A 21,685-nucleotide genomic window follows, 5' to 3' on the forward strand; every position below is an offset into this window, starting at 1 on the left:
TAAGCAAATGCAATGTTTGCTTAGAGATGCCAGATTTTATTTTGTGCCATTGACTATCTATAATTTAAAACACCCATACTTGTATATCATGTGCCTCTGTATCTACGCCACCCCCCCGCCTTTACCACCAACACTGTAGCTCTTGAAAGACAAGAACCATCTCTCACCTACTCTCTAGAAACTACAGAGTAGCTCAAATGCCATGTCCGCAACAAAGCCTTCTGCGATGACATGTCCTCAGGAGAACATAATCTCCCTGCAGCATCCTGCTGTGTTGAGCATCAGCACTACCTTTTGTCTCAAGATTTTAGCACATTCTCAGTCCTTTAAATATTTCAAGCCCTTGAGGAATTAAAAGAAGCTCTTTCTCACCAAACAGCTGGAATTTATGTCCTAAATAATCAGGACTAAAAGCTAGCCAAGAGTAAGACACATATTAATCAAGCTAAATTACAATATGGCCGTTTTTCTTCTAGCACAATTATCTTTAGCTTTAAGACACAAATGAATCATTAGGGTTCTGAATCTCTTCTGGCAAAGAAATACAGTATGAGCTGAATGCTCAACATTGTGAGTGTCATCAGAACAGTTCTATAGATATGAATTTGCCGAGTTAATCCCCCTTCATTATCTCCATTAGCTAACAATGCACATGTAGTCACTGAACATAATTACTGCTCTAACAGACGGGGACGTTTGAAATATTAACTTTCCCACAGACTCCAAATCTTCAGTAAGCAGCTCTCAACAATTCATTATATTAATCATGTATGTCACCACACTTCCATTAAATATGCATGAGATTAAACACCACTCATGTTGCAAACTGCTCAACATCATTTTTAATATAATTTATTACCTTTTAGATACTGTAATTATAACGGCACCTAGGTGCTGCTATAATAAATGGAAATTTAACTACCTAACCTCTAAGTGACCAGTATTATAATTAATTCCACTTTTATTTAATTTTTAACGTGCATTCATGAGAATATTTTATAATACAAAGTGTAAAATATTTACAAAATTAATATGTATTATGACATAGGGATGTCTAATTTAAAATTGCATAACGAAGGGATAAATTGATTTTCTTAGACTTAGGTACTTAAGACAATGGAAACTTATCAAGAAATTAGCATACAATATATTGATATCTATAAGAAAAGTACAACAGAAAGTATGATTTGGAATATTATGACATCATATTTCTAATCAAATATTTTACAGACTTCATAAATTCTATGTTTATGCAAATTATTGCAACAAAGACTAGATTTAATCCAAAAAAAGCAAACATAAAACCACCAGAAAAAGACAATAAAATTTCAAATGAAGGTAAAGAATACATCATCAGCCTTGGATCATGTTATTCCACACCTTATGGTTAATATGGCCATAGATCATTAAGTTAAGCATATAATGGAAATAATAGTAATAGCCACAGTTCACACCTACCAAGCACTTACTTAATTTAATATGTCAGGCACTATAATTAGAGCTTTACGTCCATATTTCATCTAATTTTCACAATAACCCAGTGAAGGAGATATTAATATTATTTGCACTTTACGGATATGGGAAGAGGTGACTAGCATGGCATAAATGTCTCATCCAAGGACACAGGGCATGGCAGGAGAGGGGTCTGAGCCCCAAGTCTATCCTCCTAAACACAGTCAGCATCCAGCTGCCAGCTCTGGATTCACCATTTCCTTGTGTGGCCTTGGGTAAGTCACCTGAACTCTCTAAAGATCATTTCTTTTAGCTGCAAAATGCAAGTAATATTAATATATGCCAGAATGACTGAGAAGGAAATAAGATGGCTTATGAGAAAGTACCATGCAAGTCGTGGAGTGACATAATGCTGGTTGTTATGTTATCGATGAGATAAGAAAATAAAATGCTGAAAATGAAGAAAAAAATTACACACTGACACCAAGTCAAAATTTTCCAACAAAAACGGTATACCTAGGTAAACGTTTCTGGTTATTTTAACTTGCTTAACATAGAAATTACTGCATAAAGGCAAATATGAATCAATATATTATATCCTAAGAGACAGATAAACACTAGTAGATTAAGTTACAAGTGAATAGTAACACTAGAACTGTAGATGTTCACTATGAAAACTGTGTGCATATTACTAGATTTGGCCTTTCAAAGAGCTCCTCAAGACTAAGGCTTTTTAAAGTTACCTGGAGTCATCATCAGGCCCTAATTTACTATGATCCACACATACATTTTGATTAGTGGCAATATTTAAATTCTTAGGCCCAGGAAGGAGAAAGCAATATTCAAAAGTCTCATTCATCGTTTTAGATAAGTGATATGTCATCACTGGGTTTCTTTTTCCATAGGGCTTTGTGAGTGTCTATGGGTGTGGGTGTGGGTGTGGGTGTGGGTGTGGGTGTGAGCATGCAGAAGTCTATCAACATGTGACTGTTATGTATTTAGTGGCTTTCCACTTTTTTCTTAATGTTTATACGGTCAATTATTTAAAGGAAGTGTATATGGCTAAAATTATAGTGGTAGGGGCAAAGGGGCCATGTATTTCCAGCAATTCTTTATTCACTTTCAAGGTGCTCATGTCATTAGATGAGGAAGAAGGGAAGCTTTTATTTGCATAAACCCATGAATATACCAAGTCGCATTTCCAAGCATCCTGACCTGATGATTTTAAGAACGAAGAAAATCGCAAGAGTATATGGAATCAAGGTCCAACCTACCTCCCGGCCGTTCGTGCTCTCCATCGGTGTGTAAAAGCATGGCAATGGGCATCCCTACATTCTTGGATCTTCCAGCTACAACCACATTTTTCCCAAATGTTTCAATTCCTTAAAACACAGAGTTTGATTTAAATGAAGAATCAACAACAAGAAGCAGAGTAAACATTTGAACAGCCAACTAAAGCATTCTTTAAAAACTTCTAATGAAATTTGAGCTATTGGGCGCCTGGGTGGCTCAGTTGGTTAAGTGACTGCCTTTGGCTCAGGTCATGATCCTGGAGTCCCTGGATCGAGTCCCGCATCAGGCTCCCTGCTCGGTGGGGAGTCTGCTTCTCCCTCTGACCCTCCCCTCCTCATTCTCTCTCTCTCATTCTCTCTCTCAAATAAATAAATAAATAAAATCTTTAAAAAAAAGAAATCTGAGTTATTGTGTGGCTTGTCTATAATGTGCCCACATTATTTATAAATATTCTTTTTACACTTCTTGGCTTTGTCACTTCCTCTATAATTGTCCTTGTTAAAAAACTACATTTTCAAGTTGCCATTAAATTACTTGTAAACATGGAGATTCACATGAAGAGTTAGACATGCAAAGACTTAAAATATATTAACTACTAATTATAAAGTAAGCAAAGTACAACAATGTCGAGCTTAATTGGCAATCAAACTTTTAGCAAATCTGGAACAAAATGAAGTGGGTAAAAGTGTATTTTTTTACAAAGCTCATGCCCTTTACCCCATAGGAAAGAGGTGCTGAATTTCAGGGACTCAAAAAGGTCTGAAAGATAAAATTTGCAAATATAACACACTCTACTTTGTGTGGGCACAGTTGCTTCATAAGTAAAATGAAGAAGTTAGAATTAAGGTTTTTACAAGTAGTAATATCCTAAAAGGATGGTTCTAGGATCTGCTTTCTCTTGGAAATTTTCTCCTTCCATTAGAAAACAGCAGATTTGAAAGGAGAAGATGCTGTCAGAAATGGAAGGGACAGTCAGGGAGGCAGGATGATCACAAACATAAAAGCAGTATGGAATTGATTAACGTGGAGATAAACATTTCTCTATACACCTCAAGGGTTCAAGAGAGTATTACTGTATTTAGAGCACAATTCAAATGTAAATGTCTATAGTAAAAAAACTAGGTCATTAGAGATGGCTCAAATATGATCACCGCATTTTGTTTTTAAAGGTAAGGAAAACTACAATTCATTTTTGGAAAATGCACATTAAGTGTATAATTTAAAAGTAGGGAGACAAACCTACTCTTGGGAAAATTCACTCCTACAAGGTGCAACGGCAGTTACCTGTACCTGGCATGCATTTTTCATTTTATTTTACTTTGGGTTATTCTTTGACTTCTATAACTTTACAACTTTCTATGGACTGAAGTTCTATGGCTTATCATTTTCTTTCACTCAGTAGTGAAATGGTTCCATCAGGGCACTGCACAAATGCTCAGTGTGGCCCTCAGAACCCACGTCCCATGGACCTCAAGTTACCAACCTGTCCTCTTGATGATTTCCCAAACAGCACTGGCAGTGGCAGGTATGAGAGAATGCTGATCAAGGCACAATCTTCCAATATTGATAATATGAAATCCATCTACATCTTTTTCAGGAGCAATTCCATTGCACACTATTCGCTCGTCCACATGGTCTGAAAAGTAAATAAAATTGGTCTAATTTTAAAATGGTCATTTATTTGGAGGTCTTTACTTGAAATCTGCAGACCTACATTATGATTCGGCTTCAGGAAAGGTGTAAAATCATTACTCTGTCCTTTTTCTTTCCACCAAAATAGTCAAAGTGCTCTTGGATGATGGCTATAATTAACCACCATAAGAGTTTAGACAATTGCAGGGCCGGAAATGGCTGGCCCGGTGAAAGGGAAAAATGTGTGAAATAAAACAATGCCAATGAGACCTGGAAACAGCCAGGTCCTAAGTCTTTGCCTCAATAAGTTTACCTACTTAGTAGTTTAAATCTATGTTTTTCCCATATAAGACATTTCCACAATTCGGCTTCTATTAAATATTTCCAGCATTATAGATTAAAAGGACTTTGTTGGTATTAAAATAATTATAACATCATTAGTGTGGCTAACTTCCTCCCAAATGACATAACAAAAAAGCAGATCACACACACACACACACACACACACTCCTTTCTCTGAAGCACTAGCACATCGATATCTAAAATATCATTTTGGTTTCTATTTGGAAGGAAAAGAACATAATAAGAGTAATAAACTAATCAAAAGAGATAGGAGATGCCAATCATCATCTCATTTTGAAAGGTAATAAGTAAAAATAATAAGACTTCCCCTAAACCCAACGATTAGCCCATGTGCCTAATATACTGAAATAAAGGTATTATTTGCTACATAAAAGTTTCTTTGTTCATCACACAATGGATGTCATTTAGATATAATTTTTAAAAACATTATCAAAGCCCAAGTCCAAATTGCTTTCAAAGAGCTATGCCTTGGGGCGCCTGGGTGGTTCAGTTGTTAAGCATCTGCCTTAGGCTCAGGTCATGATCCCAGGGTCCTGGGATCGAGCCCCACTTCGGACTCCCTGCTCAGCAGGAAGCCTGCTTCTCCCTCCCCTACTCCCCCTGCTTGTGTTCCCTCTCTCGCTTGTGTCTCTCTCTGTCAAATAAATAAAATCTTTAAAAAAAAAAAAGAGCTATGCCTTTTACCTTAGATCTTTTGTATTCTAAATGGAATACTACTGCCATTTTACTTTAAATCCAATTTGCCAGCATTAAACTACCAAAGTCTTTTACATATATACAAGTAGTAATTTGAATTATGTTCATATAGAAATTAGGTCTTTGGAATGTCTCTCCAATCAACAGTTGTTCACTTTCAATAACTGTGCTTATTCTATAATGTTCTAGCAGAGTAAGTCTCCATCTGTTTTCTCTGAAACCAGATGATTGTATAGGTTCTAGTAAAACTTCTTAAAAATCACATGTTTAATTTACTATTTGAGGACAAAAACAGTGGTTTCTTTTTTAATCTGGACGATATTGATAATTCATTTGTTAGACATTGACCACTCATGCAGAAGCTTCATGCCAAGGATATTTTTATAGTTGATCAAAAGCTTTGTAAATGAAAAGAAAAACAATTGCATTTGAGATCTCCATTATTGAGCTACGGCTTAAATTAATTCATTTCTAGGTTTAAAATTGGCTAATGTATGCATGGACTAGCCACTGATGGAAAGAACGCAGGTTTGGAGAGCCATCCTCTTACTGATAAGCCTGAGCTACACTGAATGTCACCATCTACTGGTCTGTGCTCTTCCATTCACTAAAATAACACTGCAGTTGTAACAAATCTCAGCTAAAATTCTTTTTTTTTTTTAAGATTTTATTCATTTGAGAGAGAGAGAGAGAGAGCACAAGTAGGGTGAGGTAGAGGGAGAAGCAGACTCCCCGCTGAGCAGGAAGCCCGATGCAGAACTCGATCCCAGGATCCCGACCTGAGCCGAAGGCAGATGCCTAACCTAACTCAGGTGCCCCACAGCTAAAATTCTTCTTCTTTTTTTTTAAAGATTTTATTTATTTGACACAGAGAGACACAGTGAGAGAGGGAACACAAGCAGGGGGAGTGGGAGAGGGAGAAGCAGGCTTCCCGCTGAGCAGAGAGCCCGATGTGGGACTCGATCCCAGGACCCTGGGACCATGACTTGAGCCAAAGGCAGACGCTTAACAACTGAGCCACCCAAGCGCCCCCACAGCTAAAATTCTTAAGAAGCTTTGTAAGCCATGTGAGAATGTGGAGGCTAGCACTAGAGACTGGTGATTATAGACCTGTCCTCTTAGGTACTTCTTAAATGGCAGCACAGTTCATAATCAGGCCACCATTTCCAAACAATTTTCTCTTAATTAAGCCACTTTAGTAATAGGTGTTTAAAAGATAGATGTGTGGACATACAAAGGTGTGACATAGAGAGTCCATGAAAACTGAGGTTATTTAGTCTAAAAGGAAAAGAACCTATATGAGTAGATTTAAAAACATTAAGATCATAAGAATCAAGGAAACCAATTCATGTATCATATATACATATATACATTTTTATATAATTCTATGTTATCTCAGCAGTGAATTAAATCTCACTTGCATCCTTTGCCACGAAAGATATACCTTTTATTATGTAATGTACAGTGAATGGCAATAATGCAAATGAGCACAACTTACATTTACAGGGAATTTTACAATGTTCATGTTACTAGCACATCCATTTCCTTTTTGATATTCATAGTTACTAGGGGCTAAAATGGAAAAGGTATTATCATTTCCATTTTAAAGACAAAGCTCAAAGAATTTGAGATGCAGCCAACCTCAAACCACTACTAAGAGGAAGATCCAGAATTAAAATCTACATCTTTTTGCCCTAAAGTCAGTTTCTCCTTCTGTATATAGAAGTCATAAATATCAATCATCTCAAATACCATTCAAAAACTAAAACTGGGGGTGCCTGGGTGACTCAGTCAGTTGACTGTCTGACTCTTGATTTCAGCTCAGGTCATGATCTCAGGGTCATGAGATCAAGCCCTGTGTTGGGCTCAGCATAGAGGCTGCTTGAGATTCTCTCTCTCTCTTCCTCTGCCCCTCCCTCTTCTCATGCTCCCTCTTCGCCCCTCTCTAAATAAATAAATAAATAAAATATTTTTTAAAAAAGTTAAAATCAGAAGGGGCCCCCCCATCCCTTCTAATCAAGACATTTGATAATCCTAACATATGCCAAGGAATGCACTGTTTCTTCTAGGCCTCCAAATACAACACAATTCCTAGGTTAAAACATGCCCAAACCCGTGCAGAAAAGCACTGCATATTTTCTTATATGAGTAAGGGAAATAAATACATTTTGTGTGTATGACTGACTGCTACTGAAAGTCCCCTGAAATTTCACTCTTGGGGCCATGACTTGAAGAAATAATCACGAGACTCAGTAGCATCAATTTTTTCACAGTGGTTATAAAACATTTTTGACCCACAGAATACATTGGCAAATAAATAACCAGTTAATATCCTACCCAAATGAATGGGAAAACTGGCATTATTCACTTTGTGTTGCCCCTCTACTTATGATCTTGAGAGGTCATTAAATCATGCCAGAAAAAAAAAAAAAGCCTTCAAATTATAACCGTAACATTGCAATAGAACAGCGCAGGGAATGCCTTGAGAGACCACTCTATGCAACTACTCCACTGTGTGTATGATTGTATGTATGTTTGTGTGTGCATATGTGTGTGTGTGTGTGTGTATGTGTATATATACATATATATATATATATATATATATATATACATATAGTTAATGTTTAATTGCCTTTGGACAAAGAACAGGAAAAAAAAAAGAACAAATTATTGGTTTATTTTCCATCCAAAGATTTTTCTGTTACTGTTTAAAAGTACCCCCTTCCACTGCCTCAGTGGCTGTTGGAAAAGTGCAAGCTCATTAGCATAGTAAATAATACTGTCGTCAACCTGGTTATACCTTTTTCCTATAGTCTCCTCTCCAAGCGCTCCCTCCCTTTCCCATCCACCATCATCACATCGCCTTCTCTCCAGTATATCAAGCAGTGTCCCATTCCCTCATTCCCTTAACATTAACTTTGCATTTCTGTGCTATTGTTCATGAAATGCATGCTGACTCTTCCATAACTAATTCCTTCTTCCCTGTTCTTTCCCACCCTAATCATTCCTTAACACATTGATTGATTGCTACCTGTTCCTTCATCATAAATTGAAATGTTATTTTTCTCCTCTGCTCTTCCACAAAACTGCTATAAAAAGTACTTAGCACATTAGTTCAGTTAGTTGACAACATTTGCCATTTAACTGTCTCTCTCACTCATGAGTGTGAACCTTTTAGAGCACAGATCTTTTCTTATTAAACCGATTCACCCATAGCTTTCTCCATCTCAGTTGATGGCAATTCCATCCTTCTGAGCTGCTTGCCAAAAAAGTATGGAGCCATTCTGACTCACACGCAACATCCACTCCATTGGAAAATCTGTTGAATTGCCTCTTTTAATAGATCTAGTACTTCAATAGTCTCACCGTGTCCATTGATACTAGTCTGGTTTGAGTGGCCATTGTCTTGCCTATGAATTCTAACAACAGCCTCCTCCTTAATTCCCTGCTTTTACATTTGCATCCGTATATTTGCACCCATACAATCTATTTACAAAATAGCAATAGGGTTATACTTTTGAAATGCATTTTACATCACAAAAGTCTTCTTTTCAAAACCCTGCAATGCTTCCTATTTCCTTACAATGGCAAACAAGACCCTACATGATCTGTACTGCTCCAAAACTCTAGTTATCTGTCTGATCTCATCACTGGTTACTTTTCCCTCATCTTATTCTAATTGGCATTATTCTGCTCTTTTTGCTGTCCTTCAAACATATCAGGCATTTCCCAAATTGGCTATAGTTCTTCTGTCTGCCTGGGGACTTTAAAACAGTCATTTCAGCTAGTTCCCTCCCTTTTTTCAAATCTTTGTTTAAATTCTACATTATCTGTAAGGACTATTCTGACCACATTATTTAAAGTAGGTTCCATTTCTGATCATCATGAAGTAGTTTATATTGGACAAACTTCTCACAGACAATAACTGTAAACACTGGAAAACATACATAAAAAACAATGACCTATAGTTGTAATGTACATTACTGATGTAATGTACAGCTTGATGATTATAGTTAATAACATTGTGTTGCATATTTGAAAATTGCTAAGAGAATGGATCTTGAAAGTTCTTATCACAAGAAAAAAAATTTGTAACTATGTATGGTGACATGTTCACTAGACTTACTGTGGTGATCATATGCAGATATCAAAGCACTGTGTTATACACCTGAAACTAATACAATGTTATATGACAATTATACCTCAATAAAAAAAATTTTAAATAACTACTATTTAAAAAAAGCTATCTGAAAAACACTGGAGAGTCACTATACACTGACAGATTTGGAGGACAGTGAACATCTGAAAGACAGGAAGGTCACTCAAAGAGTTTCTCATTTTGGAGGCTTTCCTAGACACAGGACAGCTAGAACTTGGGTAGACATCTGCAGTCCTACTTGCTTAAGGAATCAAGGCACAAAGTTTGAGGTTACCACAGCAGCTGAAAATTGAAGGGATATATCCAGAAAAGGAGAAAGCCACAGAGTGGAGATTCAAAGTGTATCTATAAATTCTGCCCAATTCTCTGACCCCTGAAAAACACACATGAGAAAAACTCCAAGAAGCCCATCCAAGGCTCAGAGAACTACACAGAGATTGCACCTGTGGTTCAGCAAAGGCAAAGCAAAGCAAAGCTTAAAGTCCTCAATATGATAAGCATTTACAAAAAAACTTATAGGGTGTTTGGGTAGCTCAGTCAGTTAGGCATCTGCCTTTGGCTCAGGTCACGATGCCAGAGTCCTGGGATCAAGTCCTGCGTCGGGCTCCCTGCTCAGCAGGAAGCCTGCTTCTCCCTCTGCCTCTGTCCCTCCCCCTGCTCTCGCTCTCTCTTGCTCTCTCTCTCTCAAATAAATCTTGAAAAAACAAAACAAAACAAAACAACTCACAGCTAACATTATACTTAATAATGGGATACTGAATCTTTTTCCCTAAGAAAAGAAGACAAGGGTATCCACTCCCACCATTTCTATCCAGTGTTTTACTGGAGATCCTAGCTAATGCAATAATACAAGGAAAAGAAAAAAGAGGCCTAAGATCAGAAAGGAAGAATTGAAATGCACTAGTCACAGATGGCATGGTTATTTACACAGAATATCCTAAAGAATTTACAAAACAACAAAAGAACTAATAAAGTGGATTTTGCAAGACCACAGAGTACAAAGTCAAAATCAATACAAAAAATCAATTGTTGGGACACCTGGGTGGCTCAGTCGGTTAATCATCTGCCTTCAGCTCAGGTCATGATCTCAGAGTCCTGGGATTGAGCCCCACATCAGGCTCCTCGCTAAGCAGGGAGCCTACTTCTCCCTCTGTTGCTCCCCCCGCTTGTACCCTGTCTCTCTCTCTCTCTCTCTGACAAATCAATAAGTAAAATCTTAAAAAAAATCAATTCTATTTCCATACACAAGCAGCAACTACTTGAAAATGAAATGTTAAAAATACATCTTATAATAGTTTACCAATCATAAAACACTTAGGATTAATTTTTTAAAGTTTGAGGGTGACCTCTATGATGAGAACTAGAAAACACTGCTGACAGATGACTTAAATAAATGGAAGGTATGCTGTGTTCATGGACTGGAAGATTCAATAGTGTTATGATGTCAATTCTTCCCAATTGATCTATAGGTTCGATATCATCTCAATCATAATTCTATGAGGTTTTTTGCTGGAGGCTGACTGATTCTAAAATTTATATGACCAGGCACAGGAATATCCAAAGCAATCTTGAAAGTAAGTGAAGTTAGAGGACTCACAATACCTGACTTCAAGACTTGCTATACAGCGACAGTGATCAAGATAGTGAGGTACTGGTGTAGGGACAGACAAATACATCAATGGAACAGAAAAAAGAGCCCAGCTTTAGATTCACATTTATATAGTCATCTGGTATTTTACAAAAATGCCAAAGCAATTCAATCGAGAAAGGAAAATCTTTTCAACAGAAAGTACTTGAACAACTTGATAGCCATGGGGAGGGGAAGTGAACCATAATCTCTACTTTATAGCATGCAGAAAATTCAATTACAAATGGATTATAAATCTAAACATAAAGCTAAAACTGAATAGTTTCTGGGTGAAAACTTTAATTTATGTGCTAGATACAAGCAAAGTTTTCTTAGAATATAAAACATAAAGCACAAAAGAAAAATACTGATCAATTAGACTTCAGAAACATTAAAATCTTATGCCCATCCAAAGACACCATTAACAAAATGGATACCAAGCCAAAGACTGGGAGAAAATATTTGCAAACACATATCTGACAAAGAACTTGTATCTAGATATATAAAGGACTCTCAAAACTAAATCTTAAAAAGACAAATAATTCAGTTTTTAAAAATGAGCTAAATATATAAGCAGGTATTTTACAAAGGAAGGTATTCAAATGGGCAATATGCCTGCAGAAAACAAAACCAAAACCAACCAGACCAATGGTTCCCTGAGGATGAAGGTAGGGACAGGGATTGACTGGGAGGGAACATGAAAAAAAAACCTCTCTAAATTGATTTAAAACAAACAAACAAACAAACAAAACCCACTCGTTATTCTGATAGGGGTTTAAGTTACATGAGAGTTTATATTTTTCAAAACTTATGTAATAGTAGGCTTAAGATATATGCATTTCAGTGCAACATAAATTTCACCTAAAAACATACATATTGATCTGTAGTTAATGATATGCACACTGAAGTTTTAGGGATACATTGTATGTTCTAACCTTTAAATGCCTCAAAAACAAAATGGACTGATGAATGAATAAATGGATAGATATGTGACAAGGCAAAACAGCAACATGCTAATGATTATGGAAACTTGGTTGGGATTATATGGGTGTTCGCTGTACCATTCTTTTAACTCTTCTGTATGTTTGAAATTTTTCATAATAAAATGTTCAAGAAACAAAAATACAACCTGTCCCCCAACATCTTGATCCTCTTTACTATACTCTACATTTTTTCTCATAGCACATCAACTTCTAATAAATATAAATGTATTTATACATTTATTTTATTTATTTATACATTTATTTATTACATTTATTTTTTATTGTCTGTGTCTCCTGTTACTCCACAAGGACAGAAATTTTTGTCTTTTTTTCCCTGATGTATTCCTAGCACAAAGAACAGTGCCTGGGACAGGAGGGACTCAATAAATATTTGTTGGAAAATGACTACTATTACCCCTGGCCTATAGATGAAGAAACTAGACAAAATCAGTGGACAACCAGAAATAATTAGAAGAGGCCACCATAAGGAAAAGATGTCTGATTCTTCTATATAACCTCTGACATCCATCCTTTAAAAATAAAATGAAAAACCAAAGGTGGCTTTCATTAAAATCTTTATTTGTCAGTATCTGTGCATCTATATTGTTATATATCTGGCATTTTTATGTCTTCCAATATAAATTTGAAGTAAAAGATTCATGTTTGTCTGTTTTTCAAACAGGACTTGAAAAGTCAGAAATTTAACGCAAAGCTTTATGCTTATAGGTTAAAGTCCACACTCTGAACATGAATACATGCCCTTGAAAATGTGCTCATTTATTCACTCAACAAATATTTACTGGGTGTCTACCATGTGCCCAGTATTGTTCTAAAGATTTAGGATACATAGTGAACCAAACAGATGAAATTTTTACCCTCTGGAGCCTACATTCTAATGGAATGGTTATTTCAGAAAAATGGGAGAAAAATGTCTGCCTAATCAAATTATTCAGCTATAGTCTCTTAATGAGTTAATTATTTTATAGGAGTAAATAAGTGAGATACTTTTGGAAGCTGTGTCTCCTATTCTCAAGCCAATAAGTAATATTTAAATGACACCCTTTGGGTTCTACATCAAGGTTTTGAGACAGAAAATACTTACCAGGTGCTTATTACTTGCCCAACATCATTTAAGAGCTGTTTCATCATCGAGGAGTGAGGGGACAAAAAAGGAATGGGAAGAGAGTCTAATCTCACTCTGCTACTCCACCCCCAAATTTGAGAATTAGTAGAGCTTGGAGGTGGAGTAGGAGGTGTTGTCTAGGCCAGGAAGGGCTGGATCTGGCCCTCCACCCTTCCTTAGCCATTTTGTCCTGTAGCCACAGAAACTGCACGGGACATTCCTAGGCAGACCTATTTTAAAGGCTGTGAAAAAAACAAATTAATGGGAAGTAGGGACCTACGCATAACACAAAGGTTGCTGCTTTTGCCCTTCATAATTCTCTTGAGTGACTTAAAGAGTACATGGAGATCTAAAAGTTGCCTTATTCTTCAGAAAGAGTATTGAAAATATCCTGGTTTATTAAGCCCTTGGTTTCCTAGGCACTAGACTCAGTGACTTCTGTCAAATGTACTATACTGCACTCCAAGCAGTGTGTATTCTATAGAGGAGAACCCTCAGATGAGCAAGCATGTCTATCCTAATGAGCTTCTCTAACACACAGGGAAAAGAAGAGATGTTGTGTTTGGGGGACTGCAAATTTCCAAGGACAGTTAGTTTCAACTGTGTCCTAACGACCTCGTTCCCCTCGGGCCTGGCAGAGAGTTATATGCAGATTGGTAAATCTTGTTTGAACTGGTAAATGAATAAAGAGGGTCAGAAGGCAACCATATGAACAGATCTTTTAAAAGACTTTCTACAAAGAAATAGTCAGATGTTTTGAAGGGCCTTTGGATTTTGGTAAATTCTTTATCAATGCAGAATGCACTCAAAAAATAGATTAGGACATCATGGTAAGGGAAAAAGAAAAAAGGTGAAAAGGAAAAGAAGTAATCACTGTGGTTCCAGGAAATTCTGGATCTTGAAGATACTTTGAGTAGTCAGTCAGGCATCTTGAGTTACATGATATAACCTGTTTATGGGAGCAATTGCTCAAAAAGAGGTAATTCTATAGATCTCGGTGACCTTGGGATGGTTTCCACTTGGGAATAAATAGGGAGAGACATACGGGGCTACAGGGACCAACCAATCCTACTAATATGTAAACCATATCAAAGTAATTTACTCAACTTCCACTATAAACCATTAGCCTTAAAAAACAAACAAACAAACAAAAAAACTGCTTGCTCAGTGCTGCCACCACTTGGTTAACATAACCACATGCAGGAGAATCATCATCCACTTTGTTCGCCTTGAATAAAAATTCTTTGATAAAAATGTTACCTGTCAGAGAAAATTTTTTTTTAAAGTGGGAAAATGCTATCACAGGGATGGCTTTGTTTCTGTGTAAACACTCAAATGATGTCACAAAGGATTTGAACAAAATATTCTGTTTGAAATATGGCCTCTTTTTCTTTGAGTAAACCTCAAATAAATTGGTTACATCATAATTCATGGCTTGTGACACAATTTCAATATTGGTCCAAGCACAGTCAAATTTTAAACAATTAATTATTTTTCATAATAAGCTAGGCAGATGCAAATCCACCACCCAAAACAAAAGTTATGGCCTTGATAGTAATCTCTATTCAAGCGCACAATACATCCACTAAGCCATCCCTTTCCCTGCTCCAACCTAATATGGATTTGCATTTATTTGTATTAGGAATACAAGTAAATGCAATAAAACCTCCAATCACCAATAACCACTTGCTATGGACTGAACTGTGTCCCCCCAAATGTATATGCTGAAGCCCCAATTCCTAATGTAACAGTATTTGGAGATGGGGCCTTTGGGAAGTAATTAGGTTTAGATGAGGTCATCAGGATGGAACCCTCAGGATGGAATTGGTGCCCTTATAAAAAGAGATACCAGAGAGTTTGCTCTCTTTCTCCACCTTGTGAGGATACAGAAAAAAAGGGGGCTGTCTGAAGGCCAGGAAGAAAGCTCTCTCCAAATCTGACCATGCTGGCACTCTGATTTCAGACTTCTAGCCTCCAGAAATTATAAGGAAATAAAGCTTATAAGAACATGCATATACAAGTCTTCATATTAGTATGTGTTCTTCATATTAATATGTGTTTGCTTTTCTTTTAGGTAAATATATAGACATGAAATGGCTGCACCATACAATGGATATACATATAACTTTCTAAGACATGACCAAACTATTTTCAAAGGGAATCATTTTGCATTCCCAACAGCAACACATCCTCAACAATATATGGTATGGTCAGTAGTCTTTCTAATTTCAGCCATTTTAACGGGTGTGCAATAGTATCCTATTATAGTTTCCATTTATGTTGAGTATCTATTCACGTAATTATTTCTTCTATTCGTAATTATTTATCTATTCATAATTATTTCCTCTGTGGTGAAGTGTCTGTTCAAATCTTTTGACCATTTTTGGTATTTATCCTGTTTGGTGTTCTCTGTGGTTTGGTGTCTGTCATTAATTTTGCAAAGTTTCAGCCGCTATTACTTCAAATGTTTCTCTCTTCTCTTGGTATTCCAATTGCATGGGGGTTCTACCTTTTGAAAACATCCTACAGTTCTTGGATGCTCCAGGGTTCCCCCCCCCTTTTTTATTTCTTTGCATTTCAATTTGAGAAGTTTCTCCTGGCATATTCTCAAGCATATTATCCTTGGCATGTCCAGTCTACAACTGAGCCCACCAAAGCATTCTTCATTTCTGTTAGAGTAGCTTTGATTTCTAGCATTTCTTTTTGATTCTTTCTGAGAGTTTCCATCTCTCTGCTTTCATTGTCCATCTGTTCTTGCATGTTATCTACTTTTTCCATTAGAGCCCTTAATATATGAATCAGTTATTTTAAATTCCGTCCACTAATTCCAAAATCTGTGTCATACGTGAATCTGGTTCTGATGCTTGTTTTGTCCCTTCAAACTGTTTTCATTTGCCTTTTGTCATGCCTTGTGATTTTTTTTGTTGTTGCCACACCCAAAACTATGGGCCCAGGAGTTTCTCCTTCTTATGCCAGCATACCTTTGGCCTCCAAAAACTCATCAAAATTCCATTTAAGAGTCAGTTTATCAGTTTATAGCTCCAGTAGCTTCTGTTCAATGTGAGTAGATCTTGGTTGTGACTCTCTGGATTTGCCTCTCTCCAGATTCGGGGATGGTGGTTTGCCCTACAACCTCAGTTCTCTGATGGGTCAAGAAACGGATTGGTTTTCAGTTTGTTCAGCTTTTTCTCGTAAAGACAAAAGAACTTATATTATTCTGGCTAGAAGTTGGGCTTTGTTTAATTGGGTTGTTTTGTTTTCTTGACAGTGATTTTTGAGAGTTCTTTATATATCCTGTATATTCATACATTGTCAGATATATGCTTTGCAAATATTTTCTTTTGGACTATGTCTTATCTTTTCATTCTTTTAACAGTATCTTTTGAAGAAGACAAGTTTTACATTTTGATAAAGTCTAATTTATCAAGTTGTTTCATATCCATAAGTAGTCCAATTTTCCAGCACCAGTTGTTGAAAAACACATTCTTTCTGTACTAATTTGTCTTCCCACCCCTGTCAAAAATCAGATCTTGATATGGATATAAATCTATTTTTGGACTTTTAATTTTTTCTATTGATCTGGTGATTTCAATACTATACTGCCTTGATTACTAGAGATTTATCGTCTATTTTAAAATTTGTTTCTAGGGCGCCTGGGCGGCTCAGTTGGTTAGGCGACTGCCTTCAGCTCAGGTCATGATCCTGGAGTCCCGGGATCGAGTCCCACATTCGGGCTCCCTGCTCAGCAGGGAGTCTGCTTCTCCCTCTGACCCTCTTCCCTCTCGTGCTATCTCTCATTCTCTCTCTCTCAACTACATAAATAAAAAATCTTAAAAAATATATATAAAATAAAATTTGTTTTTATTAAGGTATAATTAACCTCTAACATTATATTAGTTTCAGGTGTACAACATGATTTCCTATTTGCATATATTGCAAAATGATCACAACAAATCTAGTTAACATCCATCATGATACAGTCCCATTTTTTTTGTTACGATGAGAATTTTTAAAGTCTTAGTAACTTTCAAATATACAATATAGTATTATTAATTTTAGGACAGGATGCACATTATATCCCCATGACTTACTTATTTTATAACTGGAAGTTTGTACCTTTTGATTTTGAGATTTTTGATTAATTTTCAAATTGAGTAGTGTTAATCTTCTAACCATGTTACTCATCTTCAAAGCTGTTTCAGCTATTCTAAGTATTTTATATTTCCATATGAATTTGACAATCAGTTTGTCTACTCCTACAAAAAAGTATGATGGGATTTTGATTGAGGTTGCCTTGAATCTACAAATCAATGTAAAAATAACTGACATTTTAACAATATTTAGTCTTCCAATCCATGAACATAGTGTATTATTATAAAATCAATATTATATTGTATACAAAACTGTATATAAGTTATATATGTGTGTATATATTATATATACATATGTGTATATATTATGTACATAAAATCAATATATATAATATATATTATAAAAACCATTTATTTAGGTTTTATTTAATTTCTCTTAGGAATGTTCTGCAGTTTTCAATGTACAGGTTTTTCTCATCTTTTATCAAATTTATGCCTAATGATTTTATTTTTTTGATATTAATTTTTTTTCATTTCAATACCTGATGTTTGATGCTAATATACAAAATAGCATATTAATCTCATATCTTCCAACCTTGTTAAAATCACTTATTAGGTATTAGTAGTCTTTTTTTTCCCTAGATTCCATTGGATTTTACACATAGACAGTCATATTATCTGCTTTTTTTCTTCTTCTTGCCTTAATGTGCTGCTTAGAATTTCCAATACAATGTTAAATAGACATGGTAGAAGTGGACATCCTTGACTTCTTCCTGATTACAGGAGGAAAACATTCAGTCTTTCATAATCAACTATGTTAGCTGTAAGTTTTCCATACATGCCCCTTAATCAGCTTGAGGATGTTCCCTTTTATTATTAGTTATATGACAGCCTTTTATCAGAAATCAGTGATAGATCTTATCAAATATTTTATCTGTACCTATTGAGATGATCATATGATTTTTCACATTTATTTTGTTAATGTGATTAACTACATGTTTGATTTTCTAATTTTAAAGCAAAGTTGCATTCCTGGAATAAAACCCTTTTGGTCATGATGAATGATCCCTTTTATACATTGTTAGATTTTGTTAATATCTTTTACATTTATGTTCATAAAGGATACTGTCTATGGCTTTTCTTTTTAATAATGTGTTTGCCTGGTTTTTGATATCAGGGTAATGGTAGCCTCATGTAATGAGTTCAGGAGTATTCCTTCCTTTTTAGCATTACTTTTTCCTTAAATATTCGGTAGAATTCACCAGTGAAGCCATCTGAACATGGAGCTTTCTTTGTGGAATGAATTTTAACTACAAAGTCAACTTTCTAATAGAATTAATCACGTTACCTACTTCTTGAATGCACCTTGGCAGTGTGTGTCTTTCAAGAAAGTTGTTCATTTCATCAAAGTTGTCAAATTACTTGGCATAAAGTTGTTCAAAATATTCCGTTTTATACTTTTAATTGCCTTAGAATCTGTAGTGATGTCACCTCTCTCATTCCTGATAGTGGTAATTTGTATCTTTTTTTTCCTTGATCAATCTAGCTTTTGTTTCATTCATTTTCTTCATTTTTTCTGTTTTCTATTTTATTAATTTCTGCTTTGATCTTTATTATTTTCTTTCTTGTCTTTCCTTTGTCTTTAACTTGCTCTTTTTTTCTCAGAAGCTGAGGTTGATTTGGGATCTTTCTTCTTTTCTAAGGTAGGTATTATTAAATTTATAGGTACTATTTATTTCCCCCACATACTGCTTTAGCAGCATACCATAAATTTCGATATGCTGTGTCTTCATAAAAAGTTAAAAATAATTTCTAACTTCCCTTTTATTTTTTTATTCAATGCATGGGTTATTTAGAAGTGTGTTATTTGAATACATTATTTCTTGGTAAATGTTCTGTGTAAATCTGAAAAAAAATGTGTACTCTGTTGTTGTTTGCTGGGATAGTGTTCTACAAATGTCAATTAAGTCAAATCTATATCCTTATTGATTTTCTATTTTCTCAATTATTGAGAGACACATACTGATATCTATGATTATAATTTTGGATTTGTCTATTTTTCTTGCAATTCTATTAGTTTTTATTGCAGCTTTCTTCTTAGGTATATAAGTGATTAAGATTGTTATTTCTTTTTGATAAATGGATCCCTTTATTACTATGGAATGACCTTTTTTATTCCTGATAATATTCATTGCTCTGAAATACACTTTGCCTGATACTAACATAACCATTCCAACTTTCTTTTAATTAGTGTTAGCATGGTATACCTTTCCCATCCTTGCTAATAACCTTTCTGTGCCTTTATACTTGAAGTGTGTTTTTCATATGTAGCATACAGTTAGCTCTTGTTTTTAGCCAATCTGACAACCTCTGACATTTTATTTGGTTATTTACAACATTACATTTTATGCAATTAAACTTATCATTTTTATATGTGTTTTCACTGTTGTCTTTTCCCCCTTTTTCTTCCTTCCTTTAGAATAATTGAGTATTTTTAGTGATTTCATTTTATCTCCTTAATTGGTTTACCAGCTATAACTCTTGATTTTGTGGTTTTTTTTTTTTTTTTTAGTGGTCACTTGTGGTTCTATTATATATACCTTTAATTTGTCTCAGTCTACCCTCAAGTGATATATCACTTCCCATACAGTATAAGAATCTAACATTAATACCCTACCATTTCCTCTCTCCCAACTTTTATGCTATTGTTATACATTTTACTTTTATTTATGTTACAAACCACACATTACATGGATTTTGTTTTTGGTTAAACATCAATTCTATTCTAAGATGATTTGAATGATAAGAAAAATACCATATGTATTTACTCGAGTAGCTACCATTTCCAGTGCTCTTCATTCCTTTGGATAGATACATATTTTCATCTGGTATCACTTCCTTCTGTCTGAAGGACTTCCTTTAACATTTTTTTGCAGTATGGGTCTGCTGGTGATTGTTTTCAGTTCTGTCTGGATTCTCCCCTCCCTAAATTTCTGAAAAAAATACTTTATCTTGCCTTTGTTTTAAAAGACATGAGAGATTATGGACTCTGAGAAACAACCTAAGGGTTGTAGAGGGAGGGGGGTGGGGAGATGGGTTAGCCTGGTGATGGGTATTAAAGAGGGCATGTACTGAATGGAACACTGGGCGTTATATGCGAACAATGAATCATGGAACAGTACATCAAAAACTAATGATGTAATGTATGGTGATTAACATAACATAATAAAATAAAATAAAATAAAAAGATATACTCAGAAAAAAAGTTTCACTGAGTATAGAATTCACGATTGACAGCGGTTTTTTTCTTTCAATATTTTAAAGATCAAGCTATTCCCTTGTCTTCTAGCTTACATTGTTTCTAACAAGAAATCTGTTCTATTCCTTCTTTGTGTTCCTCTATAAGTTAATGTGATTATTCCCCCTCTTGCTACTTTTAATATTTTTCTATCACACTGTTTTTGAACAAGTTGATTATGATGTTTTTTGTTATAGTTTTCTTCATATTGCACCGGCTTGGAGTTTGTTGAGCTTCTTAGATCTGTGGGTTTATAGCTGTCATCAAATGCATGTGTGCATGTGTGTGTGTGCATATGTGTTTTAATCTGAAATGTGAGTCACTTATGAAAGGATACTTAATACTTATTCATGTAAAGCTCCACAAGAATCCCACTTCCCTCCTTCTTATAATTTGAAATCATTCATAACACCTTGCTTCCATGATGACTGCAACAAAAAGAGTAGTGGCAATGGAACACAATAGCTTTTAGTCATTCTCAGTCCAGAAATGGCTTAAAAAAAGTCACTTCCCCTTACAATCCAGTGGAGAGTAGTCACATGGCCCCAACCTCGTTGCTCTGAGAAGCTGGGACATGAGAGGGAGCATGTGGATACTGGAGAACTTCTTCTGCCACAGAAAAAGCACTAAAACCGAGAATAACAGAATTAAAATATTTCAGAGAGTGTGGGCTGGGAAGGTCTCTGAGGCCATGACATTGAAGCTAAGACCTGAAAGGTAGAAAGAAGTGAGATCTGGCATGTTTGAGAAAGAATAATATAGTTAAGAGGTCAGAGGCTAAAGCCCCATTCAAATAATAAAATGTGCATTATCCTGGCATGTCTTCTATAAATACTATAAATACTGCAAATAAATAAATACTATAGTTGTAGGAAGCTTTCAGGGAGTACAGAGATAGAAGATCCTCAGTGTCAGAACTTAAACACCACTCTTAGAATACATGCAGAAGGATGAGACTTGAATTAAAA

The 21,685-nt window shown here is 35.4% G+C and overlaps 1 protein-coding gene across 1 annotated transcript in view; it reads right to left on the reverse strand.

Moving 5' to 3' along the window:
* MTHFD2L (methylenetetrahydrofolate dehydrogenase (NADP+ dependent) 2 like) overlaps positions 1-21,685 on the reverse strand; it is a 133,349-nt gene that overhangs the window by 87,388 nt on the left and 24,276 nt on the right. The window contains exons 4-5 of the mRNA XM_028100504.1: positions 4,229-4,381; positions 2,727-2,834 (exon numbers count right to left, since the gene is read on the reverse strand). Coding sequence (XP_027956305.1) covers positions 2,727-2,834; positions 4,229-4,381 — 261 coding nt within the window. The remainder of the gene's footprint in view (positions 1-2,726; positions 2,835-4,228; positions 4,382-21,685) is intronic.

This window comes from Eumetopias jubatus, unplaced genomic scaffold, assembly GCF_037043125.1.
Source record: "Eumetopias jubatus isolate StellerSeaLion01/CBP00866 unplaced genomic scaffold, mEumJub1_p1.0 scaffold_2, whole genome shotgun sequence".
Lineage (NCBI taxonomy): Eukaryota > Metazoa > Chordata > Mammalia > Carnivora > Otariidae > Eumetopias > Eumetopias jubatus.